Raw genomic sequence first — 16,826 nt, 5'->3', positions numbered from 1 at the left:
CACTTCAGCGAATTCTGGTAAATGAATGGGTGAAAAGAAACTTGGTCAGTTCAAATTTGAAATTTGAGATACAAAATCACCGGACATGTTCATCTACCATTTAAATTGTATTTTTTTATCTGCTAGGCATTGTTTTACATCCAGGGATTAAGATTACCTAGCGTATTTTCTCGTAAACTAAGCTGGAAACAGCAATCAGCTGTACACACGTTTTCTTGGAATCAACAATGATTCGGTTAAAACTTACCTTAAAGGATTTTAATGCAAGGATCGGGAAAAATTGTATCTGAAACTTTTTTTTCATCAGGAATAATATATTCCAATATCATGTTATTATAGTTGCAGCTTTAATTAAATATATTTAAAATAATAATAACCCTAAGCGTAGCACTTTGGTGCAGCTGATTGTGATTGCCGGTTATTTTTGTTAGCTGGAACAATTTGACAAGTCACTGTTAGGCTCCTGTGCACGTGATCGTGAGAACTACATGTCGACATATAATCGTGAAACTACAACAAATATGAATTTAAACGAGTCAAAGTATGGAATTTATGATATATGTAACCATTCTCTGAGAACTAAAGTTTGTTTTAAGGCGTCAATAGCGGTAATCTGACCGTGGTTGCTGTTAATAACGGTGAGTTGTGCGATCTTCCGATCGCTTCACACACGATTTCGACGAAATTGATTAAAATAAGTTACAAACATAAGTCCAGATATACAATGAACGCTTTTTATAACAAGACAGTATAATTACATCATTAATTTGCCCATTTCAGTATGGATTTGTTGACGTGGTATTTCCGGTGTTACGTGCTCACGGTAATGTGTTTGCTTTAGGGAAAAAAGAAATCAAAACTCATTATGGCATGTTTAATGATCACCCCCTTCTACACAGCTGTGTTTTTTTTGGGAAAAGTGTGCACTATACTCAAGAAAATATGGTAGTGCACATACTGCTGTATGTGGCATGGCCTGCTCATCTGATACTGTTCTGCAGGCTGCTTCATCATTTTAGGAGGCATACTTCCCCAAGGATCATCAAGAGTCGGTTAACCGATCAGTCCGTAACAGAAACTCCCCCCAAGGACCGCTAAAGCCAGCTCTTCCTCTGAACCAAGCCAACATGGGATACAAACTGCTTTCTAACGACAATAAATATTTTCTTTGGCAACTAAAACCTAATCATGCTGTGGATGGAAAAAAAATGGAAAAGTTATTTCATGCATTTAAATCAATCTGTAATATGATACATGCTCCCATTTGGCTTGTCATTCCTCAGTTGTTGGTTTTTGGCTGTTGATTAAATTATATGTGATTTGGGTGGAGAAAAGGACAGAAAACATTTTTGTTTGGACCAACATTCTGAATGAAATATTTCATGAAAAAATAATATATATGTCAGCATCCGCATCAGTATAGTGATTACAATGTCAGAAAAAGTGGAGGGGAGCAGATGGGAATAATGGGAAGATGGACAGTGATTATAAATTTTGACTTTCATCTTTATAGGCAGTCTAGCAATCATGTCTATCGCTGGCAAAAGGAAACCCGAGAATATCAATAGATGATTTAGGCTTGTTCCGATTTTATCAAGAGACAATGTTACTGATATTGTCCAGGAAGATGTAAATGACATTTGTATGATAATAAGAATGTATGATAGTAAGTACCTCAAGAACAGTGTGATGAGATGCTAGTGTGTGGTATCTTCCATTACTGGATAGTTTGTGCTGCACAGGTTGCCCTGTTGTCTAAGATGCTGCAATGATGTGTGGAAAATTCCATTATTTGGCAGTTTGTGGCTAACAGGAAGTCCTGTTGTCTGAGTTGTTGTCACTGCTGTTTTTAACTTATGGCCCTTGATTGGCAGGTGATTGGTGATTCATAAAACAGTTGCATAGAATTATGGTGTATCAGCCTGTGCTGTAGGGTATACCTAGGTGTTACATGTTTTTGTTTGGTTGATGTTAATGGTGCACTCAGCAACCTTCCAGTTATATGACGGCAGCCTATGAATAACAGTGATTATCTACGATGTCAGGGTACGATGACATGCTATCATCCAAGTCACCAAGTCAGACCACCAGATCAATTAAGTCGCCTTGTAGTAGTCATAATGGGCTGATGGAAACCAATTCTAGTGTGGAATCTCAATGGGGCTGTAAATGTCTGTGTCTGCGTGAATCACGTTTGGGTGTCCAGGTATGAAGCTGACATGCCAGGATATCACTACAAAACTCTATCATGCAATCCTTATTTGTTCATATGACTGCCTCCGTGGTCTAGTGGTAGAGCGCCCGCCCGGATAGCGGAAGGCCCGGGGTTCGATCCCTGGCCGTGTCTTACCTAAAGACGTAATAAGATGGTACTTGTTGTTAACCTGTCTGGCGCCCGGCATTAAGGGGCTAAAACAAGGACTGGTCGGCTTGGAGTCAGTATACTGTGTCTGAGTGAGGTATTCATGTTAAACTGCAGCATGGTATCTCAGTGAGATGGCACTACAAATTGGCTTCAATCCGGACTAGTACAAGCAGCCACCCACACACCTGCATGCACGTCACTATATAAGTGCAATAATCTTGGATGAGACGTTTAACCCCATTTCACCTCACCTATTTATTCATATCGTATAACTTTATGACACAGGTCCAAAATACTGAATGTGGCTTTGGGAATGTAGTGGTGTAGCTCAGAGGTGAGAGTGTTTGCTTGTCACTTCCAAGACCTAGGTTTGGTTCCCGAAAGTGATGTTAACCCAACCCACATCCTAATTGTGAAGGTTAACTCTACCAATTGTTGTCCTGTTCATGGCTGTATCAGACATTGTAGGCCATTGTGAGATAAAATAAATAGTGATGCCTTGGATTCAATCAGTTCCATAACTCATACAAATTGAGTTGATAAAGTGTGCTAGCCCAAGACTTCTCAAATTCAGAAAGTACCACTGTCATTTCCTTGTGGACTACAACTTCAGCCATGAGACAGCCGGCAACTCTGTAGCAAATCATTTTTGTGGACAAACGAATCTAGAAAGTAATTTCATCCCATAGTCATGATTATTTCTTTTATGGCAATCTAAACAATGATATTTTTCCATTACAATGTAACAAAATCCGAAACATCATCATTGCTTCTTTGCAAAGAAGTCTGTTTTTACAAGAACCTGTGAAATATGATAGTTAGAAATGTAAGAAACCCAATTCCTTTTGCGGCACAGTATAAAGAAGTGAACACCTAAGAGAAGTATTTAAGCTTGGTGCATTTCATTGAGTTTTTCTTGTATTTAAGGACCGTAAAGACATAAAAATGTCATAATAGGGTTATGGAATGCTTACTGTCAGCTATGGACTATTCACACCATTGACAGTTATGTGATTAAAATGATGTATTTGACCAGAGTGACCAGTTCATTGAGTGGGTCGTGCATTTCATCAACAGAGAAAAATGATGATATACAAAGAGCTGTTCATTAGATGTAATCAATCGTTGGGCTAATAGCATGGAAATACAGGCCATAGAGGGACACAGATAGAAAAATGTAGGGCCAGATAGCATCGTCAATTTGGAATATCTGACATGGAATTGACGGAGAATGACGTATTGCCAGGAACAAGTCTGTGTCATGCTGTTTGAAGTGTTTATTACCGTTTGGGGCTGTCACTGGTGATTGGTGGAGTTTTGGTAATGAAGAAGGTCGGTGGTTGATAGATGCGGCTAGCTAATATTGTTTTGTGATTGAGAGTATAGGATCAGGTCACCTGCTATATCTTGCCATCTTTCAAGTGTTAGGAAGAAGAAGGAAATCCGTTGTCTTGATGTTGTAATGAACAGATGTTCGTCTTGAAAGTGTTTTTTTCCTTTTTTAAGAAGTTTGACCTAATTTTTCAACTTTTGTTTATGTAGATCCTGTATTTGAAAAGTAAAGTAAATGAAAAAGATTTGAAGTGACCATCTTAAATTTTGTGAACTCATTGTAATAAATTCTTGTCTTGAAACCTCTTTGATGTTTTTGAAGTTTGAAAGGAGTGATATTGACAACATATAATGACGACATCAATTCGTGTCTTGTGAAAATTTCAATATAGTGCCTCTAACTTTGTCAGTGAATGCAGAATAGAGATTGTGTAGTCAGTTGATCATTGAATCATAGAGTTGTACGGTAAAACCCTTCAATCCAAACCTTACTTATCAGGACGCCAGATCTGTCATGAACGTCCATCTTTATATCCATGATTTGTTAATACATGTTAGTACTGCTATTAATTGCCTTTTACGTCCAGTGGAATCTGTTTTGTCAGATAATCGAGATTGGTTATTCTCTGGCGCTGACGTGTTATATTTGCTAATCTGAATGTGAGTGTGTATGGTTTTACGCCGCTTTTAGCCATATTCCAGCAATATCACGGCGGGGGACGCCAGAAATGGACTTCACACATTGTACCCATGTCGGGATCGAACCTGGGTCTTCGGCGTGACGAGGGAATGTTTTAACCACTAGGCTACCCAACCGCCCCGCTAATCTGAATGATTTAACACTGTCCCGATATTCCAGGACCTTCTTGATGATGACGTTTGTGAAAGTCCATCTTTACAATGAGGCTTTGCTGCGTACATATGATTTCTTGATACATGTGATTGGCCAATCTTGATGATTTCGCATTGTTCCGATTAGCCGGGTTTAACTGTATTCCAGTCATGACTGGCAGTCGGAACTAATTTCCTCGTGTCACATGTCATGTCGCTTTTCTATGTTTTCAATCTAATAATTCCAAAGTACCAAAATGATAAAAGATGAAAGATAGACAAATTCCTCCAAATGGTTTGGCAAGGTATCACATAATTACACATAGCTGTAGTTATGTCATGATATAAATGACTGAGTACATTTCACAGATTCATAATGAAAGGATACATTGTATATGGATATATCATAAGAGGACATATACTGATATATGCCATGATTTACTGATATGTGGGAAGATATTACTGATAGGTCATAACATGACATTGATAAATATGAGAGGACTCAGGGCACAAAATGACACATTACTGAAATGCTGTTATTGTTGTACATTGCAGGAAAGCTAACAGCGCTGTCTTCCCCGACACCATTCCTGTGACGATGCCCAACCTGATCCGATTCGTGCTGCAGCACTCTACACAGAGTCTCCGAGTGGAGACGGCTCTTGGTGTCTGTTCCAAAGCCTGTATACAGAAAAATCGGGAATATGCTGTTAATGCTCGATATAGCCTACAACAGAAGCAGTCACGTCTTCGACTGCGTCTGAGTATGATTAACGCAGAATGGGACCATTTGAGCACTACTGCAAGGATGTTTCGATACATTTCCCGGAAACACATCCACAGCGTTCTGCAGCAGACGCGGCGGAACCTTCTGGTGGTTGATCAGCTGCAGCAGTTCCTCCAGTCCAGCAATGGAGTCTACATCGAAAATTCCAAACTGCGCCAGTTTATGTCAGAGCACAAACTTCTTCAGGAATTGGATCTCAATGCCAGTTAATGATTAAACCTTGATATTAATATTACCGTTATGTCAATTATGTGGTCTCCGTAAACATTGTTATTTCCACTCCAGACAAATATGCATGTTTTTTAAAATGTTGACGTGAGGTATCTGTTGCCATTTAAAACATCTACAGTGCACGAGTGGTGAAGTTGTTTTGCACTGTTTTGACATTTTCAAAGCTGATGGATTGCCTATCATAAGCATTTTGGAAAATAAGATAAATTGTCAAGACGATTTAAGAGTCAGTAGACGTAGCACTATGCAGGAAAACAGCATTAGAAGTCACTTTGTTCAGTTTATGGAACGTGAGTCAATATTTTTTCATGGTGATGCATCATTTACAATATGTCAGTTGCTGTTGTTTTTCCTAGTTCTAATGTGAAATCCGTTCTTTTTACAAGATCAAGGGATAATGGATGTGTGCATGACAGACTGTTGTGATAACTTTGGAGTATTTGTGCACAGTTTTGCATCCAGCCGATTGCATTACTTAATATTGTGGCACCTCGTGGTGTGAGCTGAATATGATATTAACTTATTCAAGCAAGACAAAAACTCATTATTTTGTAAAATTCTACAATTTTTGTTTTCTCACAAAACAACAAATATTGAACCTCACTGACTTTAGAATGAAATTTTATTAAGTTTTGAAATATGAAATATCAACGCCAGAATATAAATCAGTCTCGATTATCTGCAGGAACAGATACCATTGGGAGTAAAACGCAAAACAGCAGTGGAAATTATATGCATGGATCACTGAAAATCATTCATGACACTAGATGTTCTCAAAAATGGTAAACATGTCCTGTCCAACCGGTAGCACCTGCCACTCTTACCTTGAATGTAGAATCAAAAATTTACATATGAGTTCACAAGAAGCAGAGCTCAGGATCAGAATGAAAGTCAGATGTTCTTGTCATTACCTCAGTGTAACATATATAGACATATAGGGATCACTTTTAAAACAGGGTATCAGAAAATATCAGAAAACCACAAGGATCCAGGGACCCTTTTATTTCTGACACAGAAACACTGCAAATAATTGAAAAAAGGTCCAGTTGGGCCATTTGTAACTTGAGTGGAAGAGAGACCAAAGCTTACACCAAAATATACCTTTGATTGTATGGTGTGTATTCCTGTAGTGAGTTGTTGAATTCATTTGTGCAGGAGCCGCACTAGATTTTTATCACCATCTATAGAATGTTGGCCATCAGGACTTGCCACAGTCACTCTCAGCGAAACTTCTGCATCTTCTGTTATTGGCAAATATTATAACAGGCTATGATCCATCACTCCTCCTTGCTTTGGAATGAAATAGAATTGTGTCGTAATGACTGCATTTTTTCGTTGTAAATCATACCACTTTGTCAGGTATTCATATATACCTTTTCATGTGTGTTTACAGAAATAAATCCAGGCCATCCAAAGATTTCGTTATTAAAAATGGCAACTATTGTATGACATAAAACTGTCAGTGTTAAGTGTTGCTGATGTGTTGGCTGCATCCCAGGGCTTAGTCTGATGGGCTCTACATCACACTGGGGAATGTCTGGACCACAGCACTCTGTCAGGCCAATTAGTTTATTATGTCACATGTGAAGACTGATTTATGTTGCACATATCTGACCTGCATTCATCTTTCTGGTGCTGGGCTCAGGAGAAGCAGGATAGGTGATGGCCTGAATCTGTGATTTGAACAATTAGGTATCACCGAGTGAGAGAAAGAGTGATGGCGAGTGAGTGATAGTAAACAAAGGATAATTATTTTGCGAATCCGTGATTTTAACAGTTACCGAATGAAGTAGTGAGTGAGTGATAGTGTATGAATGGTAGTGAGTGTTCGGGAGTGAGTGAGTGAATGAATGATTTCATGCTTCTTTAAGCTTTTGAGTTTGATCATGGTGTTATATCACAAAGAAACTCCAAAGTGGTCCATATTATTGATTTACACCACTTTCCTGAAACGAAAAGCATGGGTATGGTTTATGAAGTCCAGGATAATGATTTGAGTGAATCTAGTATACAAACCTAAGGGTAAGGGAAGCAAACCTGTACAGCAAATTGCAGCACCGTATACTGCTGGGCCATCAGTGACAATGTTGCATTTTTTCTCTTGGCACGTCTTGCTGCAGAGCAGTGATAGAACGATGTCTTGTTTAAGTTTATTGTCAGGCACTCATTCTGTTCAAACTGGGGGGCACGGTTGGCCCAGCTGTCACTGGGCACGCCAGAAACCTATGATTGTGGGTTCGAATCCCGGTTCCCCCAGATTATGTTTCTAGGTTTGTCAGCACCATACCTCTGCTAGTGGGTTTCACCGAAGTGGTAAACGTCTGAGACCTGCATCACTTGGGGCTTTCCTCCCACATTAAGCTGACACGCCGCGATATAACTGGAATACTGTCAAAAGTGGCTTCAAACCCACCTCACTCACTCACTCACTCACTGTTCAAACTGGATGAGATGAAAGACAGAAGATGAGACATGTCAAAGAGGCACACTTATTTTGTATTTATTTTGGGATAATTGTGAATAAATGTTTGATACCTTTGAAATGACTTTCTGATTACTTTATTGTTGGTGGTAGGTTATTGTAGACAGTAGAGCAAGTCAGGGGACTGAGCAGATGCTTGTTATAACACATTCTTGATGTCTGAGGAAATGTTGGTTTGTTGTTTTAGAATTGAGGAGTATGTTTCAATTTCATATGAATATTTGTGTGAATGTGGTTGTATAAAGAAAAAAATGCACTTACTAATGTTGAAGGTGCATAATCTTGGATAATGATGTGATTGGTTTTATGGATCTATTTTTGTTGTCTAATATTTGAGATTTGATAAAAATGGTTGATGTATGAAATAGATTCCTTTGGGAATAAAAGGCTAAATAGTTGTGAAAATTATATGAATGGATCACTAAAAATCAGTGATTACACAAGGTGTTCACGAAACCTCAGGGGCATTTATGTCAGGTTTCTGAACAGCATTCTTTTTTCATTGACAGCTAATATTTTGAAACTTTGTTACAAAATTATCATTATGCTCAATATTGATCAGTTTGATGGCTGTGATTATGCTTTAGGTCCAAGAAAAATATTGAAGTTGCACCTATTAGAGTTTTGTTATCAGATGTTCATAACCAGATGTTCATTAAGGAAAAGTGCTCATAGTTAACTAAATATTAAAAAGTACATTTCAAGAACCTTTAATATTTTGTCTGTTTAAGTTCTTTATTTTTTGCAATTTTAATTCTTCAACATGTTTTATGCAACGTATAATGATAATTGACTTTGTACAATAACTATTTGTTTGCCACTCTGGTATACAGTATTTTTGTGTGTTCGGTTATTACAATAGTATAATTGCAATTTAACAACATGATTGATAAACCTCAGCATGGTACCTATCTCTGTGTCTCCATTTTGATGCCTAAAATGATGTCATGATCTTATCAACTTACTTGACTTGTGTTAGAAATCCTCCATATCGGATCATACCTTTTGTCAACTTCTATGTTATTTTGTTTGTGCTCATTATAACTAGGTACATGTATTTGCAATGTTTTATAGATTTGGAAACAGAAACATCTCCTAAACCTATTAGGATGTATATAGAGAGGTGATTCTGTTTGGCATGAAGAACCTGCAAGTCCTGTGGTAGCTTCCAGCTATTGGAATGATACTATGGACGTATTGTGAATATACAAATACATATGCATGTCCAGACTGTTATTGGATGATTGGGGCTCTGAAGGTGTAGAGTGTTAAGGTCCTAGGTATAAAGGATTATTATTGTCCATTATGCTTGTGCATTGTAGCCACCCAGGGTAACTCATATCAAGATAGGAAAACATGATGGCATGGTTTCTTTTATGGTTATTGTTCACAACAAGTTTTTCTTATTTCATCTGACGTTAGTTCAACTAGAACTAGAAGATCTTGACTGAAGGTCATATGGTTTTTATAGTTGACTCTTCTTGCAGGAAAAACTGTTATTGAGTGAGTGGGATTGTGCTATGTGACTGCATGTTAGATGAAGAAATGTGTACATTGAATTTTCGTCTGCATTCCAGGGGCACGGTTGGCCAGTCGTCTAAGGCACCACGATTAGCTGTGCAGAGTTGCGTCCCTTGGGCAAGCCAAAAACCTCTGATTGTGGGTTCGAATCCCGGTTCACCCCGATTATGTTTCTAGGGTTGTCAGCACCATACCTGTGCTAGTGGGTTTCAGCGAAGTTATAAACGTCCGAGACCTGCATCACTTCAAGCTTTCCTCCCACATTAAGCTGACACGCTGCGATATAACTGGAATACTGTTAAAAGCGGCATTAAACCCAACTCACTCACTCACTCACTCGTCTGCATTCCTTAAGCTGTTTTATTTTTGTTCTTATATTTGTTTTTATTGTAACAATTAGTAATGGACATATTTCTAATTTCAAGTAACAATTGAAGGATGGCAAAAGTAAAAGTAAGAAATATTAAGTATATGTCCTGTCCAAGTATGAACTATGTGTACATGAAATTTACAATGACATGATTGTGTGACTGAAACACCATATTTTATTATTTTTGAGTTTATGATTCATTGTATATAGATTTGTAAATACTTTTATGTATTTATAGAATATGTGCAAATGAAAACAAAACCGATGTATAGCTCAGTCTTAAGAATCTGTTTCCAAGTGCACTTGTTGAGATTGTAATTTTTCAAGACAATCCCTTCTTCTCACATAGTGCAGCAAACTAGCCACTTAACGCTTACATTGATGAACAGAGACTACCATTTCATTGGTATAGAATTGTTGATTTATTTCCCTGTTATTGAACTGGGTCCACAACCTGGCCTTACTAAGTAGATGCATGAAAAATTTAAAAAACCAAACACTTTGCTGTGACTTCTTTGTCATAAATAAAAAAGTCAAAAATGACTACTGTCACCAAGAGTTTCTTGTTGTGGACTATGAACCATTGTTACTGACATTTAACATGGTGTCCGTATTCTTGAGTTCATTATAGTCACTGTAGATGTTTGCCTCATTGTCTCTGAATTAGTGGGGCATCCAGAAATGCTGTAAGCAATCATAGCTCCTTTATCTCCAGCATGTTCAGTGCAGTATTGATAATCAAAGTTACTGGAGACACTCCACTTACCCCAGGATTTGATACTACACGTAGCAGATCTACAGATACTTGCTAAGATATTCCATCTGTATAAAGAACACTAGTTTTCATTATGCATGTCAAATGACCCTCCAACAACCAGATTCATGTTCATTACATTTAGAATAAGTTTTGTATGTTGCACATGATATGCATGAGTGAATTGTTCTTACATGGTATTGTATTTTGAGCATAAACATGAATGTCCTCATTCTTCGTAATTCCAATCAAACAAAGTACTTTATATTTTTATTGATAGGAATACAAATCAAAATAAATGGATGTATTCAGAGCTGCCAACTCTGAACCATAGCTTTTAAGCGCGGTATAAGAGCATTGCTGGTAAAGTAAATATGAAGTAAAGAGCAAATGCTAGTTTGACTAATTAAGTTTTACTTTGAAACAACAACAGGCAAACCAACCAACATTCTTATTATTACACTTCCTAGGGAATTCAAAAATGTCATTTCCTCAATACTTATTAGAAATGAGGCTATTTCTTTTTATACTATTGCTGCTGTGGCTTAAAGCACTAGTTACTCATTCACTTTTTCTGTATGTTTGATTCCAGATGGTTGAAGAAATGTGTCATTTGATAATGTGAAATTGTGTTGGCAGTTCTGAATAGTTCAATGTTTCTTGACATACTGGTCAACTTGAGCAAATGCTAATATGTTTGGAAATTGGCATTTTGTTATTTTCAGGGATTAAACTATGTCTAAAAAGGTGTATCTTAGCTGTGACAGGCCAAATGTCTCAACAACCATTAATTAGCATCAGGAAACTTGCCAGGGTATCCGTGAGCCAAACCATTTTCATACTGCTATGGTGACACAACAAATATAGCTTGCATACAGGACCTACAAATTACATATGAACTAGGCTCTGTTTCACATAGTCATCTTTGTGTTGCATATTTAGCACTAATATCACTTTGGGAAATTGTGCTTTGGAAACAACCTCCATTATTCAGTAAATTATGAATAATGTTTATGGGTCCATTCTGTTATGATGAGTACCCTGCAGCTCTACTCTGCCATGGCATCGTTTTGAGTCTGACATTCGATTCATCAGACTGATGAGCGAGAGAAATTCTGCAATGATGAGAGAGCTGGAGATCATGACATCACTCCACAAATGAAGATTTGGAATTCGGTCCAAGGGGCATATTATGATAGAATATAGTGGATATTCGAGGATGTTTGGCTGCTTGAAGTATGTGCCTTTAGTGGAAGTGGATTGAGAAAGTTTTCACTCTATAGTAATTTCATTCTGTCCCTCACATCTATTGAATATTACCAGCGTCATGTACGCCTGTCACTGATGCACTAAATCCTTCATTTGAAGTATTTGTAAGCCTTTTGTCTGCACAGAAAAAAAGCCCTGAAAAGTGCCATTGGTTGCCATGTCATTAATTCACAATTAATGTTTGATTGATAGATGTCAGGTGGTGTCCAATCTTTTCATACGTTTCACAAGTAGTGCATCATATTTACACCACGTGTTGAGGATGTGAGGAATATATTGAAATGTATCTGAGGGAAGAAATTCATGAATAATTTACGATCAACATAAATAAATTCTGCGTTCTTATTTTCAACCATGTGTCTTGTTATTAACATATTAAAGAGTTTATCTGAGTTGTCTGTCCACCAGCTGATGCGAGTAATAGAATATTTCAAGTGGATTAAAGCACAAATGCCTTGTCAGTATTGAGCATGCTCTTTCTTCAAGTTTGAGGCATTAGTGACCAAGGTCATGTCCACAGCAAATTCTATTCCGACTTGTTCCAAGTGTTCCAGTTCTTCTTCAAGTAAACATTCCAACTTGAACTGTAAATGCTCTGAGGCATGAACCCCTTTTTAAATGCATTTGATCGCCAGTGTCAGGAAGCTTAAAAGCGACAAAACCTTTCTATTATCATGAGAAATCTCTTCAAAATTCAGTGTTTGTGAAAAGGTGAGCACATCCTGCACCACCGGGATGTCAATTTGACATTACACCAACATCATTGTACACCACTATCCCACATGACAAACCTGAGGAAAAGGTTCCTTCCTTGATCGAAGGGGCTTTTGTTACAGAACGATGTGACCATAGATGCAGTTACATATCTATCTTCAGAGGTTCAGGACAATTTGTGAACAATGAAAGCAAATGCCATCTGAAGTTGACCGAGAAAACAATGTGTGAAATGCTTGACTTCCTAATGGATAACATCTTTGTGAAATTTCGGCAAGACGAAGGCATCCCCATGGTCACCAATTGCGCTGCTCTTCTTGCTGATCTGTTCCTTGTGCATATGAATCCGAATTTCTGGTGGACTGGCAAAGTCAAAACAAGGTCTTTTGGTCAATAAGTTTAACTTTAGCTTCAGACTTCATCTGTTTCATATTTAAATATACACATGCACAAAAGTTAAGCGCCACTATATTCATAATCTCTTTATTTCACGTGTGGGAATCGGAAATACGAAATGCGATGATGTATGACTGAATTAGGCTTCCATAGTTTCATGAACCCAAATTTGTCCAGATACCACAAGGAAAGCGTGCTTTACGTGTTGCTGCAGTTCCCCTACCCTATAAATAGTGAAATTCAAGTTTCAGACACGTGGTTGTATTTTGCTCCAGTGTGAGATTCCAATTCCCTTCCAATAGAGGTTGAAAATCAGCCATGGTGAGGAGAAAGTTAACGAACGCTCTAAAGATGGCAAGTGATAGGCATGAAAAATGCTGGCATGTCATGCAGGGCCATTGCAAGACAAATGGGTCGTCATCACAGTGTTATCACTCGTTTGATTGTCAAACATGGTCAAACCAATGATGTCAATGACAGGCATAGGCCTGGTAGGCCAAGAAAGACCTCTAACAGAGAGGATAGACGTCTTTTCAGGATAGTCCGACGAAATCCATTTGCCACTCCAACAGATTTAAGACTGCAGTGGATTACCCATCAAAGACTCGACGATGACCGTAAGGCGTCGCCTCAGAGCGCGGCTGGTTATAACGCCAGAAGACCAGTAAAACGTCCTCAACTGACTGAGAGGCACATACGGAATCGTCTGATATGGTGTCGTGCCCGTAGTCGATGGAACTTGGCCAACTGGAGAAGGATCCATTGGTCTGACGAGTGTCGAAAGCTGCTACGAACTGTTGATGGTCGAATACGTGTTTGGAGGCAACGTAACACTCGTTTTGCACCAAGGAACATCCAGAATACCTTAGCATGTGGGGTCTGTCATGATATAGGGTTGTGTTTCCTTCGGCTGCAAACTTCCGCTGGTGACAATTCGTGGAAACCTGAATGGCCAACAATACCAAGATGTCGTTCTTCGTCCAGTGGTAGTCCCTCATTTTGACAACCATCCAAAGATCTGTTTATTTGGACGACAATGCTAGACCACACAGATCTCGGGCAGTTTTGGCTTATTTGCGTCAAGAAGCTTTTGCCACTCTTCCTTGGCCAGCCTGTAGTCCGGATCTTAATCCGATTGAGCATCTCTGGGACATCCTTGGCCGGAAAATCAGACATCGTGATCCCCCAGTTCAAAATCTCGCTTGATTTGAAACCGCACTTCATGGAGAATGGATCTGTTTGCCTCAGAGAAGCATTCAACGACTTGTAATGAGTATGAGGCGTAGGTTTGAAACTGTGGTCAATGTCCGTGGATCATACACACTGACGTTACTGACGTTTCTGTCTTGCAATAGACTCTGCACTCCCTAGGGTGTCTATGTGACACTTGATATGGTCAGCTGATATCATGACAGTTACATGACAAAAAAAGTTTTTCAATGTTTTCTAATCCTTCAATTTCTGGTCTTCGGTAAAATTCCATTCTGCTCATATTCTTTTGGAACACAAGATAAACTTGCTTTGGGACAACTTTTGCATCACATGAGGTTTACATATACGGCTTATAACAATCGTACATCTCGTTATGATAGTCATCATTAAGTGCCAAAAGTAACAGCTCTCAAATATGGTGGGTGGAGCTTAACTTTTGTGCATGTGTATATATGCATAAAGTTTCAGAGTGACAAAACACTCTCGACAGGGCTGTAGGACAAGAGGGGTGACTTCAACTTTCCAATTGTCAACTTTCACTTTATCTCGAGCAATATTCCTGCAGCTCTAGCACTTGGTGTCTACATTTCACACTTTTTGAGGTACAATCGAGCATGGTCTTTCTACCAAGATTTCAAAGAGGGTCAAACAACTCTTGCTCAGAAGTTGATCAAGGTTATAACATCCAAGGCCTTAGTGAAGCTATTAGAAAGTTTTATGGGAGACCATTGTTTCAGGTGAACAACTGACTTGCCTTTGCATGTGTTTGTGACGGGTGCCATTGGTATAGCCGTATACGATTCCCTTTTCGTGAACACCCGGTATCATCATTATTTGATAGTGATTCATAAATACATGCGGAATCGTACACGCGACTCATTTTGGGCAGAAATGTCAGAATATGTACAGGGTTTGTCGCTTTTATCACACGTGATTCCATCTGAGATGACGGATCTCTGTTGGGGAATGAATATGACGTTGCAATTGGTTGGTTTTAACGATGTTTAAAAAGCCGAGTTTATGGCTTCATGGGGTTGATATGTACCGATAGTTGATATCAAATGTAAACGTTGCATTTTAACTCTAATGGGTTCTGAAGTTACGAATAAATGCGTTGCGTTAGATTTTTGTAAAAGAGTGACAGGAAAAATGCACTTTTTGATTTTGTAATAGTTGTTACCAAATGTATCAAAACGTCGACACCGCGTATTTTCACTCTAATCGGTTCTGAAGTTGGTCCTCTTGCTCCCTGCGGCCCACGTGTCAACCCTGTAATGGAATACACATTGCCACAAACTTCCTGCTGCTCTCATTGATTTTCACTACGATTTAAGACGAGGGAAATACCCGATCCTCCCATGCTTAACGCTAACAGGCGTCCAACGTCAACTGTCCCTCTATTATGGATCATCATGCTTAGAATCGGAGTCCTACATTATGGGATAGTAGTTTCGGTAATACCTTAATGAACCTACCACAGTAGTTCAGTTGTGACATCACATTAACTCATGACGTTAACGGCTCGTTACATGGCTAGCATTAAACAAATGGTGTACTAGTAATTGGACAATTATACGATTTGGATGCATGATGTACAGTTTGTTGGTTGCAGAAATGGGGATAAAGAGCTGATGAGATAAACTGTTTCTTGTGATCTTGTTAAGTGCTTTATTGATCCCAACCTTGAACTTGTCCACTTAGACCCGATTAGATCGACTATGATATATCTGACTTCATCCTAGCACCCCATCGAGGATATATGTCCCGTGAATGAATGGTGTTTTGGGCGAGGCACAACATTCATTAGTTATTACATTCATTATTGCTTTATGCACACAAGTCAGAAATTCTGCTCTTAAGCTTAATAATGGTCAAATAGTCAATTCCCTCCACTTCATTTACTCATCTGACCTAGAAATATAAGAGAACATGGAAAGCGCCCTAAGAGTAAGCTTTCAAACATCTGAAAGATAAAGCTATTCAGGAAAGCCAGAAAATGTCCCGATTCCAAGCCCAAACCAGCTCCATCACCTATCATAATCAACGTCCAATACCAAGATCGTACCAGTCACCAGGTCAGAAGGGTGAGTGAGTATGGTTTTACGCCGCTTTTAGCAATATTCCAGCAATATCACGGCGGGGGACTCCAGAAATGGGCTTCACACAATGTACCCATGTCGGGAATCGAACCCGGGTCATCGGCGTGACGAGCGAACGCTTTAACCACTAGGCTACCCGACCGCCCCCAGGTCAGAAGACTTCTGTGGAGACCAATACACTGCAGAAACTTCAAGCCCCATGCCCACCAGAATGAAACAACACAAGACCTCTGTTTCGGAAAACCTCACCAAGTATCCTGACTACCATATGTTCTTGCAACAAACCAAAATTACCAACGTCAATCACTGGAAAAGGAGGAAACTTCAACAAATATTTGAAATCCAAAGAAAGCAGCAAGCCATTAAAAGGGACCAAGGCTTCCACCTACCTGGTGTGTACTCCGCTGAGCTTTAACCCTTTCTGTAACCACAAATGAACATATTGACTGTCTTATTGTTTTAT

The 16,826-nt window shown here is 38.8% G+C and overlaps 1 protein-coding gene across 3 annotated transcripts in view; it reads left to right on the top strand.

Annotated features, from left to right (window-relative positions):
- Positions 1-12,294, top strand: part of LOC139468015 (thioredoxin domain-containing protein 11-like) — a 66,749-nt gene extending 54,455 nt beyond the window's left edge. For all 3 annotated transcript variants that reach the window (XM_071249671.1, XM_071249670.1, XM_071249672.1), the window contains one exon: positions 5,084-12,294. In XM_071249671.1, coding sequence (XP_071105772.1) covers positions 5,084-5,525 — 442 coding nt within the window. In that variant the 3' untranslated portion in view covers positions 5,526-12,294. The remainder of the gene's footprint in view (positions 1-5,083) is intronic.
- Positions 12,295-16,826: the final 4,532 nt, after the last annotated feature.

Source organism: Haliotis cracherodii, unplaced genomic scaffold (genome assembly GCF_022045235.1).
Source record: "Haliotis cracherodii isolate W230 unplaced genomic scaffold, xgHalCrac1.p SCAF_2, whole genome shotgun sequence".
Lineage (NCBI taxonomy): Eukaryota > Metazoa > Mollusca > Gastropoda > Lepetellida > Haliotidae > Haliotis > Haliotis cracherodii.
This window is presented reverse-complemented; position numbering and strand designations above follow the sequence as displayed.